The sequence below is a fragment of the Mastigoproctus giganteus genome, chromosome 8 (assembly GCF_048544385.1).
Source record: "Mastigoproctus giganteus isolate SK-2022 chromosome 8, ASM4854438v1, whole genome shotgun sequence".
NCBI lineage: Eukaryota > Metazoa > Arthropoda > Arachnida > Uropygi > Thelyphonidae > Mastigoproctus > Mastigoproctus giganteus.
Genome location: NC_143582.1, coordinates 32,748,833 through 32,773,956, shown reverse-complemented (window position 1 = coordinate 32,773,956; position 25,124 = coordinate 32,748,833). Strand labels below are relative to the sequence as shown.

General features: G+C 36.6%; 1 protein-coding gene across 1 annotated transcript in view; it reads left to right on the top strand.

The window, feature by feature from the left end:
* The window catches only part of LOC150081426 (mitogen-activated protein kinase kinase kinase 4-like), a 350,096-nt gene that overhangs the window by 3,154 nt on the left and 321,818 nt on the right, over positions 1-25,124 (top strand). Inside the window, exon 2 of the mRNA XM_090380199.1 lies at positions 13,702-13,744. Within this exon, the coding sequence (XP_090236325.1) occupies positions 13,702-13,744 (43 nt within the window). The remainder of the gene's footprint in view (positions 1-13,701; positions 13,745-25,124) is intronic.

Genomic DNA, 25,124 nt, shown 5'->3' with positions numbered 1-25,124 from the left:
CATGGAAGTATCTGTAGAAAAGGCATGCAGCAGAAACAGAACGTCTATGAGACAGAGAGTTGGGAGAGACTGTTAGAGATGAGTCATTAATTAACCTAATTGCCCTCTTCTGAATGGAATCTAGAAGCCTGAGAGAGGTTTTGGGGGCACCGCCACAGATGTGGGAACAATATTCCATGGTAGGGTGGATTTGCAATTTGTACAGAGTGAACAGCTGTTTGGAAGAAAAGTAATGCTGAGAGCGAAAGAGAAAACCAAGTTTTTTTAGATGCAGAGGAAGCAATGTTTATAATGTGCTTGTGCCAAGAGAGATTAGAAATCAGGGCAATCCCCAAAAGAGATATATCATCTTGCCTAGAAATTGCAGTGTCACCAAAGATAAGCATAGGAGCAGAAGAATCCTTTTTGGCGATATAAAACAGGACTGAGTTTTAGAAGGATTGAAATTAACTAAGTTGTCTTTGCCCCTCTGGAGAATTACCTGGAGATTGGCATTTAAGGAATTGGTAGTGGATATTCGAGAAGTTGAAGCTGATTGAGCAGGGCGATGTTTCTCAAACTGAAAAGTGGAATACAATGTGCAAAACTATGGATAGGATTTTCTGATGGAGAAGTTAGAAGACATGGAGCCATCTACCATCACCCTCAGAGAGCGGTCAGAGAGGAAAACTGGATAACCAATTACAAAAAAAAATTGGAAAACCATAAGATGGAAGCCTTGTTTAGAAGACCTTTATGCCAGACATGATCAAAAGCTTTTGAGACGCTAATAGCAGCTGCTTGTGTTTCACGAAACTTTTCCATAATTTGTTCATATATCAAAACATTCAACTGTAGATACATAAATGATGTGTACATACTACAGTAATCCCTCCCTAAATACAGGTTTGCCAACTGCAGATTTGAGATAACATAGTTTTAGATTTGTATACCAAAGTTTTAGTCTTTTTTTTTCTTACATATGTATGGCTCACACCAGTCTCATTAAACAAAAGAACATGGCACTTATTGCTGTAGGGAGAATAGTAGAGAGAAAGACATGATTTGATGATTTTTTACACTCTATCCCTTAAGTGTAACTCAAGTGACAAAAATTTGGTTCCCAAATTTTTGTCACTTGAGTTACATTTGGACTTAAAAAGATTCTATGTTTGTGGCACACCTAAAGAGCAATTGTTATTGAAATCAGTGGAGCTCCTCTTAATCTTCTGCCACACTTAAGAGAGGATTACAGCACATCAAGGTAAAAGATATTGGAGGACACCTTTTGGAAAGTTGTTCTATCATCAGTATTATATACACACTCATCAGTATTATATATTCACTGTTGAGCTCGGATTTGTCAGTGCCTCTCTGCTAATCTTTGTGTTTTTGACTGGCAATTAAATATTTCTTGGATGTATGTACGTATATATAGCTTGTTTCATCACCTTATTATCTATTTTCCTTATTCTATTGTCAATCTCATCATCAAATGGAAAGTGATGTTTACTATGTTTTTTCCATATATTTTATTGGCATATTTATAACCCCCCCCCCCCCCCGACTCCTTATTTTCTGTGGAACATTAGTGTTGCCAACCACAGTTTTGCCAAACCGAGTTATATTCCTGAAAAGTACCATTGCTTTTTGGGAATGTAATCCACACGGTTGGCAAGTAATTCCTGAATCTTGTGTATTCTGTTAATATTGATATTGTCTAATATAAAAATTAACTGATCTGTTTCTAGGCCTTCAATTAATAGGATAAAAATAAATAAAAATATGTCAAAACTTTAAAAAAATATGTAAATACATAAAAAAGTACAAAAAATTATATTTTTTATCCCACTATTTAACCAATCTCAAACAGGTCTTTTCATGGGCTAACAACGATAAAGTTTGTGACATGAGTTTCTTAAAAAGAAAAGAGTGGAGAGTATATATCTTTGTAATTCTGAATTAAATTTAAGAAATCTGAGAACAAATTCAAGATTAAAAAATTAAGAATTTCAAAAAATAAGTATTATTATGTATGATTACAGGCAAAAAGTTCAAACTTGAGCAATTTTATGTTTAATTGGTTGTGTATGTGTGGATGCATAAACATATGCAGTTTGTGCAGAAGCTTGATTTTTATCTCTCCTAGTAATTTTTCTTAATGAAAAGGTTTTTTTTTTTTTAATGGTGACCCCAAACCCAGGTATTGGTAACTCACAGTACATACTCCATGAATATGATGAAGATTGAGAGGAGAGATGGTGCTTGTTGACATTTGAATTTAAGGAAATTAATACTCAGTAATGCTAAAGGAACCAAGACTTTCGTGAGCAGGGTATAAAAAATCTGGTATACAGATGTGATAAGTGCCTAAACTAGTGAAAATTTTTTGGAACATAAAGTATCAGTTATTGATAAAATAATACTTCTCATTTTCATTTCATTCACCCTTTACTTTTTTATTTATTTATTAAAAAGTGTAATTGGTATAAAACATGTTGCCTCCTCCCCTTCTGTCATATCTGTTATCCTTATATACATAATTATATTTGTCATATTCAAGTTCTGCGTCTTGTATATCATAATGACAATATTTCTATTATGCCAGTATCAATTTCTTTAACCAGTACTTTGTATCATCACTCATTAATTTTATGCCTAGTTAACATCTGAGTCTTTTTTTTATTCTCATAGTAATTGTAACAGATATCATGTAGCTGCTTATGCAGTGTTTTCCCTAGAAATTTTCCCTGTTGATTATTTATTTAGTTCTAGAACTCTCTACAGCTGTTTGTATTCCTGTATTTCATTACCATGGTTCCATACTCATACAGCCAATTTTATATTTTGTATCCCTTCCACCTCCCCATCTGGCTAGCAGTTTCCTGAAATAATTTGCTAATACTATTGAGACATGTTCTCTCCTGTCATGATAGCATTAGCAAATATTTTGCACTTCTGTTCAGGTGTATTCTGTCTCTCTAAAAAAAAAAAAAAACAGTCCCTTACTAATATATCAACTAATGCAAACCATTCTGAGAAATAGTCTAAGGAATAAACCTTGAGGCACCTCCGTAGCCAGGTGGGCAGGAGCAGCAGTGCGTAGCACACGCTTCTTGATTAGACCGGGGTTCGAGCCCATGACCACCAAATATGGAGGATGCGGAAAGGTCAAGGAATGACCACCGCATTTCCCGGAGCAATATGGCCTTCGTTGCTAATGCTCCTAAAAAAAAATCAAAAATAACAAAATAAAATAACAAGACTAGCTGTGGCTCATTTCATTTTTGCATCCCTGCTAGCACTACAGCCAGTGAAGGAAATTTTTCTGCAGTGGGATTTCTCATCAAAAAAAGGACTCAGTTGAACCCAGAAACTGTTGACGATGTCCTCTTTCTCCACAGCAATTTAAAAAATGTGTATAATTAACTATGCTATTAATATACAGTCAAACCTGTATAGAACGAAATTGATCATCCCCTTGAAAAACTTCGTTAAACAGAAATTTCATTATAAAGAAATATGACCTTTTAGTAATAGATGGGAAATAAATCAGAAATAAGTGAGAATGAATAAATTTTCTAACGTTTTCAAACAATTAATTTATTAATACATACATATTAAGAAATGACTACTTAATGATGCACATAATGTATTAGTGCACTTTTAAGAATTATGTCATAAAATATTTGGTTTTTTTTTGTTGTACACTGGATTCTACTGTACACCATCCATAAAAATGTTCGCATTTGTTTAAACACTCAGATATATTTTCTGTTACATTTTCTTCCCACTGAAGGCCTCAATGCAAAGTTTAAAATGCTGCTAACATTTCTTGTTTGGAAGGCTTAATATTGCCCTCATTTTCATCCAACTCATCGTCGATATTGTCACTCGAATATTCAGCTACTATGATATCATTATCAACTCCTAAAAATTCATCAAGAACCATTTCTTCACTGATCAAACCATGCTTGGAACTCTTCCCAAAATTGCTCAATGTCTTGTTGTAGTTCATCTCTCTTATCGCTGTTAATTAGCATTTTAGCAAAACCAGCTTTTATGAAACAATTCTTAGTCGTTGTTTCCATCACATCTCGACTCCACATTTTCGCCTACTCTGATATGTCCATATCATTTTGTTTCTTCTTGTTATAATTCTGTTATAAGTTTCATCTCGTTATCATTCTCTTATAGATTTGTGGATGTGCATCTGCAAATCTATAACAGAATCTATAGGTTGGTTGGTTGGTTTCTCTTCTCAGTATAATTTTTTGCAGTAAGTGCCTTTGGTAGTGCAATTTCAAATACTTGGCCCATTGGCTGCAATTTAGATGGGATATTCGGAGAGAAGAAAACAACCTTCACACTTGTAAGTTTTGAAATTACCTAATGAAGATGGGTGGCAGTCGTCGACAATCAATGCGATTTTTCTGTTTTCTTTCATCATCTTTCTATTGAAATTTAAAATCCACTGCTCAAAAATTTTACTTTTCATCTTTACTAAATGACTCTACTCCTTTGAAACATCGGGGTTGTTTACTTTTGCCTATTACCAAAAGCTTCAGTTTTTCATTACCAGCCATATTTACACCAACCAAGACTGTAATTCTCTCCTTACTATTTTTATCACCTACACATTTATCTCCTTTAAAAGTCAGCGTCTTGTTCAGCAAACATATAAAAAATAGACATGTTTCATCAACATTGAATATGTCTTTTGGCTCATAATCCTTCATAATTTTTTCAAAACTGTTTCTCTCTAATGGGTGTAGTCTTCTTCAATTGCAACTCCACTTTCATCAGAAATAACTTTTTTGAGTAAGCCATGGTGCTCTTTAAATTTGTCCAGCCAACCAGAACTGGCTTGGAATGTTTTATGTCCCAGAAAAGATGCGTACTCCATAGACTTTTTCTTTTATTAATGGCCCTGATATCAGCATGTTTTGGTCTCAAATTAACTTCATCCACTTAAAACCTGCTTCATCTACATCTTCATACAGGCATAATTTTGCACGCTTCTGACTGGGTCCTGTTTTCTCCAACAGTTCGAAAATCTAAACAGTTTTTCAGAATGGTTAATACACTACTGACAGGAATATCAAATTTTAAAGCATTTTCTTTTCTTTTTTTTTTAATGCCCCGAGCTACACTATTAAGCACCCCACTTTTTCATGCTCCCCTCAAGGTTTTCCTCTTAGACTCTGTAAGGTTACTTGTACAGCAGCTAAAACAAAACTGATTTGGGGACCGCTTGTACATACGATGTAAACAAAATAGGTGAAATGCTCCTTTCTGCAAAATAACAGATGAATTTCCAGGATAAAGGAAAATCACTCTCTACTAATTCTCTAATAGGATGCTTACAGTAGAAAACAAGTTGACCAGACCAATTGGCTGTGGACACATAGCAGTTTAGCAGCACGATTTCTTGGTACACTATGGCGGTTGTATAGGTTTTACTTCTTAACCATTGCTGTCTCACTGCTGGGCAAAGGTCTCTCCCAAAACCTTCCATCTTTTTCTATCCCACACTGTGGTTGGCCAGTTTCCTCCTGCAGGGTTTTACAGGCAACACTAAAGTAGAATGTTTTAGTTCTTAATTTGTGGAATTAATCTCTTTAGCTCTTAAAAGCTAAAGGGATTAATTCTTAATCCTTTTAGTTCTTAATCCATGCTTTCTACAGCATCAGCTTTATTGCCTAAAGGCCAGAAGTGTGAACATTGCATACCTAAGTCTCTTGAAATCAGTTCATTATATGGAAATTTTCTTCATTATGCTGAAACTATTTTCAGTGTAATGACCAAGGGGAAATCAAAAACATTCAGTACATAGAAAAATTCACTAAATGAAAGTTCGTTAAAGAGAGATCTGACTGTATTTTCAATATATTTTTGCTATTTATTTATTTTTTTAAGTTTTTGTGTAATTTATACAATAAAAAAAATCAGTATTGTTGATCCAATGATTTATTGATATATATATAAAAAAAAGAATTTTCTTACTATGTTTTTTTTTTTTTTTTTGTGGGTTGTGAATACAAACAGTGCAGGTCAGTTGCATTTCCAGTTACTATGGATGCTGGTCGGATGTGGTTCAAGTTACTGTGGGTGCGGATCTAATACAGTGGACCCATGCAAGACTACCCCAGTATGCCTGGATAATAATTCAGACACTTTAACCTTATGACCTAGCTTGTGGTTTTTCCTCAACATCACCTGATAGCTATGAAGCAAGATCTTAAATTGTCTATGTTTAATATTATTAGTAGCTACATGTACAAGGGTATTTTGTGTCCTTAAAAGATGATAATTTTTCAACAACATCATTAACTCTTGCATTTCCCTGTTGCAGAATATATTTTCTCACATAGCTACCAAAACTTTGAATTTACAATAAAGAATCCATCTTATTTACTTGATTTGACTCAATCTTACCATCATAATAGTTGATTGCAAAGAGTGTCATTTTTTTTTTTTTTTTTTTTTGCAAAATCAATTTTCCCCCCCTTTTTTTTCTTTTAAAAATCTGTTAAAACTGGAATTTTATAAAAAAAATTGTGCACATTTCTGTTTATTTTCATTAACAAATTGACCATCAGGTGTGCTAGTCTACATTGCAAAATAGAAACATGGGATAGTCTTCTTCTTATAATATGTGGCATATTCATCATCATACATCTTGTAATATGTGATATATTCATCATACTTGTATGGTGTGAAACTAATTAACATCTTTCAGTAAGATCCCAAAGCAATATAATATAAAATTTTGAGAAGGTATATATGCAAGATTTTTTGTCCATTTTAAACTCTGAAAAAGGTAACACGTTTGCCTTCTGTACTATATATATATATATATGACTTTTCAATTTCTAATTTCAATGCAATAAGACATTTACAAATAAATAAGCATAAGGACAGTATGAAGTGCATAGAAATAAATACGAAAACAGATGTAGTATTTCATAGTGACACTGGTGTCATATCCGCCAAATGTTTATTTGCATATTTTGTTATAGAACATAATCTACCTCTGAGTTGTGCTCATCATGCAGGCACAGTGTTCAGAAATGTTTTCCAAATAGCAAAAAATATATGGTTGTGGAAGAACAAAAAACAACAGGCATTGTTAGTGGAGCTGCACAGATAGAGAAAAAAAAAGGTAGTGATAGATCTAAAAATTGGGCCTTTTTCAGTATGCAGTTGTTGCTAATCAAAGTGATTCAAAGCTGTATCCCATTGTGATGACCCTTTGGAATAAAAAAAAGATAGTCAAATCAAAAGAAGCTTACTCTCAGTGTGTCAGCATTGGAAAGTACGTCTACAGAGTACAACATTGGGCATCTTCTTCAACCTGAAAGCATGTGGGATTCTTTTGAAAAACTATCTGCACTTTAATATTGATAATAACTTTGTTATGGTAGGCCAAAAAACTGGGATAGCAAGGGTAATAAAAGAGGAGATTGAACGCTTGGTGATAATAGGCTGACCTTGTCATCTTGTTAATTTCTGTGCTGAAAAGGAGGCTACATGCCTTCCTGTGAAAGTAGATGATTATTTGTAGGAAATTTACTACTGTCTAGAAAGAAGTGCTAAAAGGAAAGTTAGATTTAAATAATTTCAACTGGTGCATGCCACTAAAAAAAAGCATGTGTATATACATTGGCTCTCTTTAGTTAAATGTGTAGACTGGTAGAACAGTGGCTATCTTTGAGAAGTTTATTTAAAGAAGAGGTGAGAAAAGTCATATGAACACTTTTCAGGATTACCAAACTGAAAAGTGCAACAAGCAATCACTAGTGAGAGGCACTGGTTTCTGCTCAAATCCAGTTCATGATCCAAAAGTTTTGAAGGAAGCCAAATTGATGAAATCAATAAAAAGAACTTCTGAATAGAAACTGCTGATAGATGCAATCCTAAACAGACTGAACAGGCTGATAATTCTAGGCACATTGTCCTATTCCAGAAAGCCTGGAACAGGATAATGTGCACTTCAGAAACAAGTTATGAAGTGTGCTTGCATTCAAACTTAAGAATTGGCACCTATTTGCCATTCACATGAGAATGTGGAAATATAATAACTAATATCAAATGAGATGCCAAAAGACAAGTAAGATAAAATCATAAACTTGCTTAACCCTAAGCCAGAGAGTACTTTTTGATGATGAGTTATGTTAATGGGTAAGCTGAACTTTAAACCTAACTGAACAAGACTTTAAATACCCTCACAGCATCGGGAAGACTTTTTACACGTGCATTCATGTGACCAGTAATCAGATAAAAGCTTTTTACACATATGTCTATGTGACCAGTAATCAGTTAAAAGATATAGGCATCTCACATTTATGAAATTACTGTGTAGCTTCATTTCCAAGAAGAATCACAGGCAATGCAAGTATCCTTGTACTGTCTGCTATTCTTTGTATCAAGGTTCAGTCTGCTGTACCTTGGTATGAAGACTTTGCCAACACGTTACTTTTGTTGTCGTGAATCGTCCAGGAGCATCTGAGCTCTCAAACCTGCCCATTATATTTGTAAACATTTATTCACCTTTGAAAATGCATAATAAATGACATGCAGCATACTTTTTCAAAATTATTAATCCCTGAGACCTTGGCAATGAAGCTACACAGTAATTCCATAAACATGATATTTCCATATTTTTGTACTGATTACTGGTCATATAAATGCATGCACAAATGACTTTCTAATGCCACAGAGGTTTATAAGTATCATTTGGTTATGTTTAAAGTTTAGCTTACTAATGAACACAACTCATCAAGAGGCCTTAGAGCTAAACAATTCTATGATTTTACCAGGGTTGTGTTTTGGAAGCTCATTTAAAATTGATTATATATTTCCACTTGTTCATGTGAATGGTGGATGGGTGCCTTTTCATTGGTTTGGGTATGAGGATGATTTATAACATGTTTCTCAATTGCTAAAATTCATGTATATGAGTAATTTTTATGCAGGTGGTATCCATAAGCAGTACCTTGAAAAAAAAATAAAAGTAAATGTCTACTTTTTTCAAAGCTCTTTAATCCAACAAACCTTGCATCTATGTGCTGACATTACTCCTATATATGTTGAAGAATATTATATGCAAATTTATTATACCAATAATATTTAAATCTTCTACTTCCATTTGAAAATTAATTACCTTAGCAGACTAAACCAGAAGGATGATTATGACTTAGTCATAGATATTTTTCTGTCAGGGTCATGATGAATCTAAAGCAAGAGGAAAAAAATTCTGTTCTTTTGTTCAGTAAGTATTTTATTGCTGCATGTGACTACATGGGGCACAGGTTCCCATTAAAAAATGTTCTTATAATCAGAAGCACACATTCCATCGATTGGCAGTGCATCATTTTCATATTCAAATTTTTTTTGTAAAGTTTTCCAGTACTTCTTGGCATCATTAAAGGTATAGTGGTCTTCTGTGTGTGTGTTGGGGGGGGGGGGGGACTGGCAAGTGCACAAGGAAGCTTGAAGTATAACAAATTATTCAAAATTATGCTTGGTATTTTAATTATTCCTCATAGTAATGCTGAGTGTGAGAGAATGTTCAGCTATGTCAAAAAAAACTTCAGATCTCTTTCTGGTAAAGCCTTAGAAATACTTTTGACAATCAAATCTAGACAGTGCAGTCATTGTTATGGACAAAACTTTGACTCAGCATGAAGAGGGCAAAAGTCTGCAACAGTATCTTTCTTGAAGCAGTCAAAATCAGTTGATGTCTGACAGAAAATCTAAACAGAAATTACATAATCAGAAATTCAGGAGACAGAAAAATCCTAAATAAGTTAATATTTGAAAGCATACTGTACTGCTAAGCAATCCTGTGTCAGTATTTTAATATAAAATATGTTTATTGTCAGTGAAAGTTCATTTCTAGTGCAGTGTGGACTTTTAAAAAAGCTCCTGTTTTTTCTCAAAATTACAATTACCTGATCAACTTTCTGAAAGTGAGTGGCAGCTATGCTCTCACAATTAAATTGCTCAAACTTACAAACACGTGTGGAACCAGTACTTTCTGGATTGGTTACATCTCTTTGCAGCAAATACATGGGAGTTTTCTCTGGATCACTCTGATACAGAATTCTTTTTTTCTTTTTCTTTTTTAATCTGTCTGCCCTACAAGCTATTTTGAGTATGAAACCAAATATGGAAAAATAATAAAACTTACTTGTGCAATGCATTGCATGCGGATCAGTTAGTCCAGTGTATGTGGGGACCTGATTAGACCAATGTTATATGTGTTAAAGTAGGGTAGGGTAGAGTTAATCTAAGTGCAGTGCTGCCATGGCATCAGAGGCCCCAACTTTTTTTTGTGAATGATGGCTGTCTAAAAGCAACATTTTTTTATTATTTTTTTTTTTTGCCTTTATATATTTATTCCAAAACATCTGTTACAGAACATTATTGGTTGTTTGCTTCAAAACAAGGGCATCTCTGCATTGTACAGCCAATACAGGAAAAACTTCAAAACGTTTGTTTTTGCAATCATGGCCATATTGAGTTAAAAAAAAAAAGGAAATTTTTTAAATATGGAAGAATAGTTAAGGTGATAAGCAAAATAAGATTGATGATTGTCATAAGTTTTCATTTGGTGAGTTGACAGTGCGGGCTGTTGGGAAAAACTAGTAGGTTGGCACTAGGATGCACCCTCGTGGCTAGTCAAATTGGTTATAATCACTGTTCTTCCACACTGTGTGGAAAAGGCCTTGGTTTAAATCTTGTCAGGACTGTAAGAATTTTTATGGGCTTATTTTATGCTGTGGCTGAGTTAGTTGTTCTCAAGGAAAGGTTTTATTGTTTACTCCTGGAATCCCAGAAACAAGTTTTTCTATCCTGCAAAGAGGCAAACTGACCATAGAATATATGTAATTTACAGACACAGTACACTTATATTTGATGATCTTAGTTTAGGTGCCTTGCACAAATTTAGCATTAGCATTAGTAGAGGCATATGATGCAAGAAAGCAAGCTTATTCAGCATCAGCCAAAAAAAAAAAAAAAAAAAAAAACCACTCCCATTTCACCCCTTTGTTCGTTCGAAATACCTGTCCAGTTGAGCCTTAAACTTGTTTAGGCTATCAACTTCAACAACAAGTGACGGAAGTCGGTTCCACCAACCAACCACCCGCTGGCCAAAGGAAAATTTCCGCACATCTATCCGACATCCGTCCTTCCTCAATTTGAATTTATGCCCTCTGAGGTGATTATTCTGAGCAAGATGAAGAATCCCATTGGCATTGAGCATGCTCAAACCATTCAAAGCCTTATACACCTCTATCAGATCACCTCGCCGATGCCTAGTCTCCAGACTCTGTAATTTGCAAAACTTAAGCCTTTCTTCGTAAGAGCAACCCTTTGTTCCATTCACTAATCTTGTTGCCCTTCTCTGTACCCGTTCCAGCAGCTCTACATCCTTCTTGAAATGAGGCCTCAAGACCTGTATACAGTACTCAAGATGTGGCCTAACCATTGCCTTATACAAGGGAATAATCACCTCCTTATCCCTGCTAGAAAAATTCCTGTATATCATTGACAAGACACCATGAGCTACTCTTGCAGCTCGTCTGCACTGCTCAGAGAACTTCATATCTGCCTGCACAATTACCCCCAGGTCCTTTTCATTCTCCACCACTGTCAGTGTAGTACCGCAGAGTTGATACGTTGCTCTGGGGTTACTGTTTCCCATATGTAGTACTTTACATTTGTCAATGTTAAACTTCATTTGCCACCTCTCAGCCCATCTGTTCAACCTATCCAGATCCTGTTGCAGCAGCATAGCATCAGTAGTGTCCTTAACGACCCTGCCAGCCTTTGTATCATCTGCAAACTTGGACATTAAACTTGATATCCCATCATCAATATCATTCATAAACACCGAAAACAACAACGGACCCAACACTGAACCTTGAGGAACTCCACTAATAACATTAGTCCACGTTGAGCAGTGTCCATTGATTACCACTCTCTGTCTTCTGCCACTCAACCATCCCCTTATCCATAGCAGCAATTTGCCTCCAATGCCACACTGCTCCAATTTGTGCAGCAGTCTTCCATGTGCAACAGTATCAAAAGCCTTTCTAAGATCCAAATATATAATATCAAAGTTATTCCCTGCATCCAGTTCTTTTGTGACTACATCATAGTATCCAATCAAATTGGTCAGGCATGACCTGCCCTTAACAAAACCATGCTGCGTCTGAGCTATAACTGAATTCTTGTCTAGATGATCCTGCAGTGCTTCTTTAACCAGTGCCTCCATTAATTTACCTGGAACAGACGTTAAACTAACAGGTCTATAATTACTTGTGTCAGCCTTTGATCCTCCTTTGTGAATTGCGGTTACATTTGCACATCTCCAGTCTATGGGTACCTCCCCTGAGTCCAAAGAAGCTCTCATAATTATGGCTAGGGGTTTGCATACTTCCTTTGCTGCCTCCTTTAATATAACTGGATAGATCCCATCCACCCCAGGTGCCTTTTTTATGTTTATCCTCAACAATCTCTCCTCCACTTTCCTCTCAGTTATTACAAAATCATCCAGCTCACTGCCAATGTTTACTTTACCTACATCATTATTCTTCCTGAATAACTCCTCATGCGTGAATGTAGATGCAAAATACTCGTTTAGATTGTTAGCCACCTGAGCAGGATCCTCAACTGTTGAACCATCAATATCCAGTGGACCAATCTGATTCATCCCTTTCCTTCTCGAGTTCAAATATGTAAAGAACTCTTTTCTGTTTTTCTTTGCATCCTTTGCCAAGGATTTTTCGTAGTCTGCCTTTGCCTGCCTAATCTCTTTTGTGACTTGGTTAAGTCACACAAGAGAAACATGGTCAAGATACAAATGATAGGTGAAAGGAGACCATTTCATTTGAATAATATTAAAGAGTGTAGAGTTTTTTTTTCCCTAAATTTAATTTTTGAATGGGTACTGCATATCAGTGGTTACAGTTATTGAATACTTCCTCTGTATTAAATAATATTAACATTATAATATATAATTCTTTGATTGTAAAACTGCAATTCTGTTATTGTAAAATAACAATTCACTATTACATGCATAAAACAGACTATTTCAGTTTACACAACAATTCAATTATAAGGTTTTCAATTCAATTATAATTATAATTCAATTATATTATTTAAGAATGAAGACTGAGATACCTTTATCCTTTTAGTGACATTCTTATTAAGTTTAACTGAAATAAGATCCTTGAACTGATCAGCTGAATATTTTGCCAGTGAACTTATTAAAAATGGTTATGTTATTTATTTTGTAATTTGTTCATATTTTGTCACAAAATCTTGCTGCAATAATTATGGCATAGCACCAGATCATTCCCCATATTATGTATTTTCTCCTTTTCATAAAACCCTCATCACAAATGCTATCTCATCCCTATTCTTGGTCTGTTTGCATTGCTAGCACTTTGTTTAAGTTCATTTGTCTCAATATTATTATTTTCCTGTTGACCGTTTGGTGTCAGCACTTTCATTGTTGACCTTTTGATCCTTATTTGGTAATGTAAACATGGTTGATGGTTGAACTCATTCTTATATTCAGCAGTTAGTAACATTTTAACATATTTTCAAACTGAAATTTGAAATGAAAATTGAAGATTTTTGCTAAATAAAATAACATTGTATATAATTTAAATACAAAATAAAATATAATGCACTGCTTTGTTTTAGGTTATTGCTCCTCATAGCTCAAGTCATGTCATGTTTGTTCCAGGTAAGTGAGTACAAGATGTTACTGAAAAGTTTGTGGACTAACATTTTATATAATATCAGAAACAAACAAGTTGGAATGTGTAACTTTTTTTTCAAATTGTTTCATTTACATTTTCAATCAGCATGAAGAATATTTCTATCAAATAGCCTGCATAGAGATTGTACATAGGGAACTTTACTGCAAATTTGTGAATGTGTAAAGTCAGAATGACATAGTTGTTTATTATATAGAGTATTGTATTATGTGGAGTACACAAGAATGTTATCACAGTCTGAAAAGTTCCCCATGATATGAAGAAAGGCCTAATGTAAGTTTTCAAAAGAGCTGCCATCAATATTGATATGCAGTGGACAGCATCCCACAACTAAGTGATATATACACAGGGCTGCTTACTTGTGCAGAAATGGTGCACTTGTCAAGGGGCTTCTGTTCCAGTTACTCAGTTTTTTACGTTGTAAACACAGGGTCATAGTATACACTTCAGTTTCATTGCACTCTGCAGAAAGAAATCCTTGAATAATGTCTTCAGAGTGAGAATGAATTCCACTGGTCTGCATTGTATTAGTGTGATATGCAGCAATTTTAAGATCATGAAATGAATTATCCAAAAAAGGCTGCATCGTATTAATGTTTGAAGTACTGTCATTTTAGGAAAGTATGTTAGATTCTGGTGAAGTTTAAAAAAGTCCTTTCTGCATATAGGTTTCAAATAGTCTGGGGTTTTTATAAAGCTGGACAGAATATATTAAATATTCTTATGTTCTTGGTTCTCATTTAATTTTAATAAAGTGGTAATATTTGGTACCATACAGATATTGTTAAAATAATTATTATATGAAACTCTTGTATTTTATATACTTTATTTAATTACTATTTTATATAAAAAAATTATTTTGGCATTACAAAATTTTTACAATCATACTTTATCAATAAAAAGTTCAGAGGCCTCAAAATAATTTTGTGGCTCGTGTCTTGAAACTCATAAGTACAGCCCTGGATGAATGTGTATCTATATCATTCATATGTCTCCTAAATAACAGTTTTCCCGAACCCTTAAGGTATCTTCATGATACTACCAAAAGTTCTTGCACCTCTTTGTTCAAATGTATCCTGTCTCTACAAAACATATTCCTTCTACCTGCAAGGGCATGCCATGCTGATAAAATCCCCCACCCAGCTCTGCAGAGTCTCTCAAGTCTTGGGTTAATCCAGAAAGCTTTCAACATATAGTCCCTCCTTGGAAAACAGGCTTTGTGCGTCAGGTTTCATATCATCCAAGTTTCTTGTGACAACCGACTTACTGGTTAAAATAAATTTATTAAAATAAATAAATGATATATACATAAATGAGATAAAATAAGAGGAAATACAATAAGATAAAAGTGTTAAAATATAATATAATAAAAGTGTTAAAATACATACAAAGAAGCTTTTGAGATGAAGTGCATCTTCATCAGCTGGTCACTGAATGGTGTACTTCGGTATATATTGATGGTTACAATAGCAAAAATCAGCTGGGCATGATCATGTATCATGAGTCTGGTGTCGGTAGAACAGAATTACGTACAAGTGAGTTACACAGATCACATACAATGTGTGCAACTTCCGGAGAAGAAATTACAGTCTATTATTTCTAAGGTGAAAACACCTGTTCTTCCTTTTCTACAGAGTGGTTCCTTCTAGCGCATTATGTGTCTGGATTGTGCAGGGTTTTTTTTTTTTAATGAAAACCCCAAACATGAGAGGTATTACAACCTATAGTACTTAGTACCATGCTCGGGTTGAGGTTGAGAAGACGAGAGAAGATAGTTGTTGACATTAGACTTGAACTTTGTAGACTGTAATTTTCAGGAAATACGTGTGAAGGAAGGTTGTTCCAGAAATCGGCAGTTGAATGAATAAACGAGGAAGATGAAAAGTTGGTTCTGTGAGTTTGAAGTTGGACAGTAAATGAATGTTGGCTGGTGGCGGCACGTGTTCGGACTGTTTTGAAAGAGAGAGCGGGAATTATAGAAGCCAATTCAGAAGAACAGTGTCCATGGAAGTATTTGTAGAAAAGACATGCAGCAGAAACAGAACGTCTATGAGACAGAGAGTTGGGAGAGACTCTGTTAGAGATGAGTCATTAATTAACCAAACTGCCCTCTTCTGAATGGAATCTAGAAGCCTGAGAGAGGTTTTGGAGACACTGCCTCAGATGTGGGAACAATATTCCATGGTATGGTGGATTTACGATTTGTACAGAGTGAACAGCTGTTTGGAAGAAAAGTAATGCCAAGGGCGAAAAAGAAAACCAATTTTTTAGATGCAGAGAAAGCAATATTTGTAATGTGCTTGGGCCAAGAGAGATTAGAAATCAGGGCAATCCCCAAAAGAGATATATCAACTTGCCTAGAAATCAGAATGTCACTAAAGATAAACATAGGAGCAGAAGAATCCTTTTTGCGAGATATAAGACAAGACTGATTTTTAGAAGGATTGAAATCAACTAAGTTGTCTTTGTCCCACTGGAGAATTACCAGGAGATTGGCATTTAGGGAATTGGCAGCGGATATTCGAGAACTTGAAGCTGGTTGAGCAGGGCAAGGTTTCTAAAAATGGAAAGTGGAATGCAGTGTGCTATCATCGGCAAAACTATGGATACGATTTGAAATCAATGGAAGAAGGTCATTAATATACAAGAGGAAAAGAGTAGGGGAAAGAACTGAACCTTGGGGGACACCCACCAGCATTAGTGGAGAAGTTAGAGGACAGAGAGCCATCTGCCATCACCCCCAGTGAGAGATCAGAGAGAAAACTGGATAACTAGTTACAAAAAACAGTTGGCAAACCATAAGATGGAAGCTTGTTTAGAAGACCTTAATGCTAAACATAATCTAAAGCCTTCGAGATGTCAAGAGCAACTGCTTGTATTTCACCGGAGTTTTCCATTGAATTTTCACATAAATGCGTAACATAAGCCAGAATATCACCAATGGAGCGACACTGACGGAATCCATACTGGCTATCATTGATCAGATGGAAGGTTTCTAGGTAGTTTAAGAGTTTATGGTTAATTGATTTCTCCATTACTTTAAAAATAGTACAAGTAATTGCAATGGGACGATAATTGGATGGGAGGGATTTGTCACCCTTTTTAGGAACTGGCTGGATATGAGCAAATTTCCAAGCAGAAGGAAAAACACCTTTAGAATAAGAAAGTGAAAAAAGCGGCAAGGCACAGGAGTAAGTTCGGGAGCACAGTTTTTGAGAACAAGTGGAGAAATACCATCAGAACTTTCTTAGCATCAAGATTCATCAAAATCCTTCTGACATACTTTTGACGGAAGACGAAAGGAGGCGTTGAATGGAGCATGTTGGGAATGGTGGGAGGTGTTTTACCAAGATCATTAATACATGAGTTGGAAGAAAAATGGGATGCTAGCAGGTCAGCTTTATCCTTGGCTGAAGTGACAACAGAACCATCTGGTTTGGACAGAGGTGGAAACAGAGATGGGCAAACGTTGCAGCCAATAGCTTTGGCAAGAGACCAGAATGCTCGGCTACCATTAGGGCAAGAAGCAAGTTTTCTACTCTTAGCCTGTTCAAACTCTAGTTTGGACTGATTAATAACTGCTTTACAATTGTTTCGAGCTTTGGAGTAGGCAGAAAATGAAACTGAAGAATTAGAACAAGCCAATTACAATATGCAACATTCTTTTCTTGAACAGCCTTAGCACATTTATTGGAAAACCAAGGTTTAGATGAAGGATGAGATTTTAGAGCAGAGTGTGGAATAAAGGATTCTATTCCTACAAGAATAATTTCACTGACACGATCTGAGCAAACGTTGACATTAGAAGTTTTGAAACAGTAGTCCGACCAAAGAAAAGAAGTCTCGTTGGTCATCCCATTTTGCATTCTTGTAATGCCAAACAACACGAGGTTGGGAATAGCCATGAGATAAAGGCTCCATTAGAGAAGAGACAATCACTAAGTTGTGATCTGAGATGCCTAAAGGACCACTCACTTCAACTGTGTACTTTAGAAGTGTTGTTTGTCACAAAAAATCAAGCATGTTGGCTGTATAGTTAGGATTGTCTGGTATTCTTGTAGGTAAATGAACAATCTTTGCAAGGTTATTAGTAATTGCAAAAGCCTCAGCATCTTGACCAGCAGTCGGTGTGACTAGAAAACGGAAGCCAGTTGGAGTTGTGAACATTAAAATCACCAAGAAAAATTACCTCACTGTTAGGAAAGTTGGACTGGAGAAAGTCAAGTTGCAAAGAGAGGAAGTCGAATAGCTCCAAGTGATTAGGGGAGTTGGGAGAATGGTAGAGACAACAGATGAAGTTGACACAATGAGGTAGAGAGATTTTAAGCCAGAGAAGAACGAAAAGAGGAGATTCTAAATTACCAAGTCTCTGACAGGGAATATCGGCACAGACGTATGCACAAGTACCACCTTTGAGGTGAAAGGAATCATACAACGAATAATTTGGGCATCTGAGATGAGCAGTAGTTGAATCAACCGATAACTGAGATTCTCTCAGAAAAAGTACATGGGGTTTGGCAGACTGCAAGTGGAAATGGACATCATTGAGATTTGAATTGAAACCACGTATATTTGTGAAATGAATTAGGAAATGTTTGAACTAGGGTATTATGTAAGTGAGTCTGGAAGAAGATTGAAAGACCGGGTTTCTGAGCATGAGGCGGCTCTGCAAACCGCTAATTTTGAATGCAATGCAGTCGCCGAGCATTATTGGGTTCAGCAGCAGAATCTTGATCCCTGACGTGATATTGAAATCATTGACTATTCACATGATTACCGCCAGTGCTCATTGCTTGAAGCACTGAACATAGCTACCAATAATAGTACTATTAATCACGCAAGGGGAGTGCACTTACACCCTATTATAGAATGTACTGTATTGCAGTGCGATGAGCACTGGTAGTCAACACTTGTATGTAATTCTTTTCTACCGACATCGGACTCGTGATACATGGTCATGCCCAGCTGACTTTTGCTATTGTAACCATCAATATATACCGAAGTACACCATTCACCGACTAGCTGATGGAGAGGCACTTCGTCTCAAAAGCTTCTATGTATTGTAACACTTTTATTTTATTGTATTTTAAAGATTTTATCTTATTTTATCTCAGTGTTATGTTATGTATATATCATTTATTTATTTTAATAAATTTATTTTAACCATTTAGTCGGTCATTGCAAGAAACTTGAATGATAGAGCCCCTCCTATCATGAAGAATTGCAGATACAAATTCTGACCTTATCACTACCTACATGAATTGCACAAACTAGGACTGTGAAGCCATCTAATAAAGTTCCTCAAGAACTTCATGTATAAAATATTGTTCCCACATTTATGGCGGTGCTCCCAAAACCTCTCTCAGGCTTCTAGATTCCATTCAGAAGAGGGCAGTTAGGTTAATTAATGACTCATCTCTAACAGAGTTTCTCCACTCGCTGTCTCATAGACGTACTGTTTCTGCTGCATGCCTTTTCTACAAATACTTCCATGGGCACTGTTCTTCTGAATTGGCTTCTAAAATTCCCGCTCTCTCTTTCAAAACATTCCGAACACGTGCCGCCACCAGCCAACATCCATTTACTGTCCAACTTCAAACTCACAGAACCAACTTTTCATCTTCCTCGTTTATTCATTCAACTGCCGATTTCTGGAACAACCTTCCTTCACACGTATTTCCTGAAAATTACAGTCTACAAAGTTCAAGTCTAATGTCAACAACTATCTTCTCTCGTCTTCTCAACCTCAACCCGAGCATGGTACTAAGTATTATAGGTTGTAATACCTCTCGTGTTTGGGGTTTTGTAACCATAGACGTGCGGAAATTTGCCTTTAGCCAGCGGGTGGTTGGTTGGTGGAACAGACTCCCATCCCTTGTGGTGGAGGTTGATAGCCTAAATAAGTTTAAGGCTCAGCTGGACAGGTATTTTGAACGAACAGAGGGGTGAAGTGGAAGTGGGTTTTTTTTTTTTTTTTTTGGCTGATGCTGCATAAGCTTGCTTTCTTGTATCAAATGCCTCTACTAATGCTAATGCTAATGTTTTCATTAAAAAAAAAAAAAAAAAAACCCTGCACAATCCAGACACGTAATGCGCTAGAAGGAACCACTCTGTAGGAAAGGAGGAACAGGCGTTTTCACCTTAGAAATAATAGACTGTAATTTCTTCTCCGGAAGTTGCACACATCGTATGTGATCTGTGCAACTCACTTGTACGTAATTCTGTTCTACCGACACCAGACTCATGATACATGATCATGCCCAGCTGATTTTTGCTATTGTAACCATCCGTATATACCGAAGTACACTAGACTCCCGCTGGTCCAAACTAATTGGGACCGAGCCCTGTTCGGATTAGCAGAATTTCGGATTAGCCGAATAACTGCAATAATGCAGAAGCAAGCAGTAAAACAGGTCTGGTTTATTAAGGAATGAATGTATAGTAAGCCTACTAGCATTTCTACGCGAGCGTAACACACCGGACGCAAACCCCCCCCTCCACGCTATGACTAATTGCACGCAACATTGTGCATTAAACGTGAATGTTTATATCTTCGCTCTACATTACATTTTATAGTTTAGTTTAGTTCAGTCTGCTGCCACAATGGCCACGAAACGGAAACACACAACGTGTACGTTGAAAGATAAGCTGGAAGTTTTGAAAAGGCTGGACAAGGGGGAAAGTGCAATGAAATTAGCAATAGAGTTTGGAGTGGGCAAGGCCACAGTAACTGACTGGAAAAAAAACCGCGCCAAGATCGAACCGTTTTGTACCTCTACTTCAGAAAAATCAGTTGAAAATCGACAAACAGTAAGGCCCTCAACGTTTGACAAGCTTGATGAAGCCTTATTCACGTGGTTCACTCAGGAAAGAGGAAGGGGAACACCCCTAAGTGAACCTCTTGTTAGAGAAAAGGCCATTCATCTCAACAAACTAATGAAAGGTGATGAATCATTTAGTGCGAGTACCGGTTGGTTTGATCGCTGGAAGAAGCGCCATGGGATTTGTCAGCTAACGATCACCGGGGAGCAATTATCAGCTGATCATGCTGCAACAGAGAAATATTTGGGTGAGTTTGCTGATTTGGTATCACATTATTCACCTCAGCAGATATATAACGCTGCTGATGAGACAAGTTTAAATTTTAAGGCTTTGCCCACAAAAAGTCTAGCAACTCAACAAGAAATGCGTGCCCCAGGTTTTAAAATGAATAAGGAGCGAGTGACGTTGATAGCTTGTAGTAATGCTTCAGGAAATCACAAGCTACTTTTGATGATGATCGGTAAATCAGCGAAGCCGAGAGCTTTTAAAAATATGAACATTAACAATCTTCCAGTTCAAAACTGGAAGATTGTTTACTACAAAAGTAAAAAAAAAGCTTGGATCAATGGACAGCTTTTCATTGAGTGGTTTCATAATCAATTTGTCCCAGCAGTGAAACGTTTCAGCAATGAAAATGATTTGCCACCTCGTGCCATTCTCCTCATAGACAATGCGCCGTCCCACCCAGACGTTTCTGAGTTGACATCAGGGGATATAAAGGCAGCTTTTTTACCGCCTAATGTAACACCGTTATTACAGCCCATGGACCAGGGGGTGTTACAGTCTATCAAGCTTGCATACAGAAAGAAATATCTTAGGTCCTTGATAGAAGATAACACCAATTCACTTTCTTTACATAAGAAAATGAAACAAGTGAACTTAAAAGATGTTGTATATTGGGTTGCTGAGTCGTGGGAGGGTGTAACCGAGCAGTCCATACAAAGATCATGGAAGAAATTATGGCCCTCTCTCAGCTTTGTCGCTAGCTCTGATGAAAACAATGACATAGAACAATTAATTCAGCTTGTACAGGAAATTCCCGGGTGCGAGGAAGCAATAGAATCTGAAGTTAACGAGTGGATTGCAGCGGATGGAATAGGTCATGAAAACCTGTCGGATGAGGACATCGTGGCAGCTGTCACCCAAGAAGACTCCAAGCAGAATGATGACGGGAGTGACGATGAGCCCGGTGTTTCTGCGGAACAACTTGTGTCGCACACAGACGCGACAGCGGCCCTTGACCTCGCTTTACGCTACTTAGAACAACATCCCAGTGCTACACCGGCAGACTACATGTTTATGAAGCGGTGGCAAAACATAGCATCATCAAGCCGATTTTCATCGTTACATCAAAAGAAACTAACAGAGTTTGTTACTTCTGAAAAATGACTTTTGTGCCTGTTTTGGTGTGTAAGTATAGATCTGTAATTTTAATAGGCCATGTCAAACACTGATTTATTAATTTTGTATTAGTATAGTACTACAATAAAATACAATTGTTTTGTGTAATTCTAAATGTTTTTGTACCATTAATGCCATTTAAATTTAACTGGAAAATACAAAAAACGTATATTTTGCGAACTAAAAAATTTCCTCTCCGCCGACCGAAACGTGTTCGGATTAGGTGGATGTTCGGATTAGCGGGAGTCCACTGTACACCATTCACTGACTAGCTGATGAAGAGGCACTTCATCTTGAAAGCTTCTATGCATTTTAATGCTTTTATTATATTATATTTTACCACTTTTATCTTATTTTATTTTAACGCTTTTATCTTATTTTATCTCTGTTTTATCTTATGTATATATATATATCATTTATTTAATTTAATAAATTTATTTTAACCAGTTAGTCTGTCGTCGCAAGAAACTTGAATGATATAGACCCTCCTATCATGCAAAATTGCAGATACACATTCTGACCTTACCGCTACCTACACAAATTAGGACTGTGAAGCCATCTACTAAAGTTCCTCCAGAACTTCATGTATAAAAGAACTTTCCAAGTCTGCTACCATCATATTCTGTCTGAAATATACAATCAATAATAGGGGGTACCTCAAGGCTCAGTCCTTAGTGCAACCCTTTTCACAATCAGAATCAATCCTATCACAGAAGTTATTCCAGAAACAGTATAGAAACATATCTATATGCCGATGACCCCACTATTTCATGTCACTCACAGAATATGCAGACAGTCAAGAAATAGCTCCAATATGCTATTAACAAAATGGAGTCCTGGTCCATCTATATCCATCTGTGTCTATCCATGCACCAGGTCTGTAGGAACAGGTGCATGTATACTTGCATGTACACCAATGCTGGGAGTTTGATAAATAAATTTGAGGTATTGCTCAAAGCATCAAAGGCAGATATTGTTGCGATATCAGAGACATGGTGTCACACAGATTAAGGAATGCAGAACTGGAATTTGGGGAGTACAACGTCTACAGAAAGGATAGGCAGGATAGGAAGGGAGGAGGGGTTATGCTATTAGTTAAGAAACACATAAAATCCAAGGAAGTGTAGCCAGTCGACATCGCTGGACAGTGCAGTGTCGAGTCAGTTTGGTGTGACATAAGCATTGGGAGATCAAAATTGAGAGGAGGAGTGTGCTATAGGCCTAATGACTCTGATGAGTATAATAAGAAACTGTACAGGGAAATAGAGTGGGCCAGTAAATCAGATGGTCTTATAATGGGGGATTTTAATTTCCCAGATATTGACTGGAATTTGTGAGTTGGTCACTCACACACTAGCAAGGCTTTTGTGGATTTATTGGATGATTATTTTCTACTTCAGCATGTTCAGGAGGCAACTAGAGGGAAGAATACTCTTGATTTGATTATCAGTAGTGATTCTTCATGCATTAAGAATCTGCAGATAAAGGAACCACTAGGTGGCAGTGATCACAGTGTGCTGAAGTGGGATTTACTCAAAGAGATAACTACCATCAGGGTTAAAGGGAAGGGTTATTTCTTTCGTAAAGGCGACTACGATGGTCTGAGACAGTATTTAAATTCTATACATTTGGACCAACTGATGATGTTACCAACAGCAAATTCAAAATGGGAAGCATTCATAGAACTTATCTTGGAAGCTACTAGCCTTTACATACCAACTAAGAAATATTGTTCAAGGTTTAGGCCTAAATGGATGTCAGATGAACTAATGAGGCACATAGCAGAGAAGAAAAATGCATGGGATACATATAAATTAACACATGACAAAGAAGCCTATGATAGATATAAGCTGGTCTGTAACAAAGTAACAAATGAGGTTAGGCAAGCAAAGGCAGATTATGAGAAATCTTTGGCAAAGGATGCAAAGAAAAACAGCAAAGAGTTCTTTACTTATGTAAACTCTAGAAGGAAGGGGATGAATCAGATTGGTCCACTTGATATCGATGGTTCAACTGTTAATGATTCTGCTCAGGTAGCTAACAAACTAAATGAATATTTTGCATCGACATTCACACATGAGGAGTTATTCAGCGAGGGGAATGCCAGAGGTGTATTCAACTATGGCAGTAAGCTAGATAATCTTGTAATAACTGAGAGGAAAGTGGAGGAGAAATTGTTGAAGATAAACACAAGAAAGGCACCTTGGGTGGATGGGATCTATCCAGTTATATTAAAGGAGGCAGCAAAGGAAGTAAGCAAACCTTAGCCATAATTACGAGAGCTTCCTTGGACTCAGAGAAGCTACCCATAGACTGGAGATGTGCAAATGTGACCCCAATTCACAAAGGAGGATCAAAGGCTGACACAAGTAATTATAGACCTGTGAGTTTAACTTCTGTTCCAGGAAAATTAATGGAGGCACTGGTTAAAGAAGCAATGCAGGATCATCTAGACAAGACTTCAGTTATAGCTCGGACACAGCATGGTTTTGTTAAGGGGAAGTCTTGCCTGACCAATTTGATTGGATACTATGATGCAGTCACAAAAGAACTGGATGCAGGGAATAACTTTGATATTATATACTTGGATCTTAGAAAGGCTTTTGATACTATTCCACATGGAAGACTGCACAAATTGGAGCAGTGTGGCATTGGAGGCAAATTGCTGTTATGGATAAAGGGGTGGTTGAGGGTGAGAAGACAGAGTGGTAATCAATGGACACTGCTCATCGTGGACTAATGTTATTAGTGGAGTCCCTCAGGGTTCAGTGTGGGGTCCATTATTGTTTTCTGTATTTATAAATAATATTGATGATATATCAAGCTTAATGTCCAAGTTTGCAGACGATACAAAGGTTGACAGGGTTGTTAAGGACACTACTGACGCTATGCTGCTGCAACAGGATCTGGAAAGGTTGAGCAGATGGGCTGAGAGGTGGAAAATGAAGTTTAACATTGACAAATGTAAAGTACTACATATGGGAAACAGCAACCCCAGAGCAATGTATCAACTCTGTGGTACTACACTGACAGTGGTAGAGAATGAAAAGGACCTGGGGTAATTGTGGAGGCAGATATGAAGTTCTCTGAGCAGTGCAGATGGGCGGCAAGAGTAGCTCATGG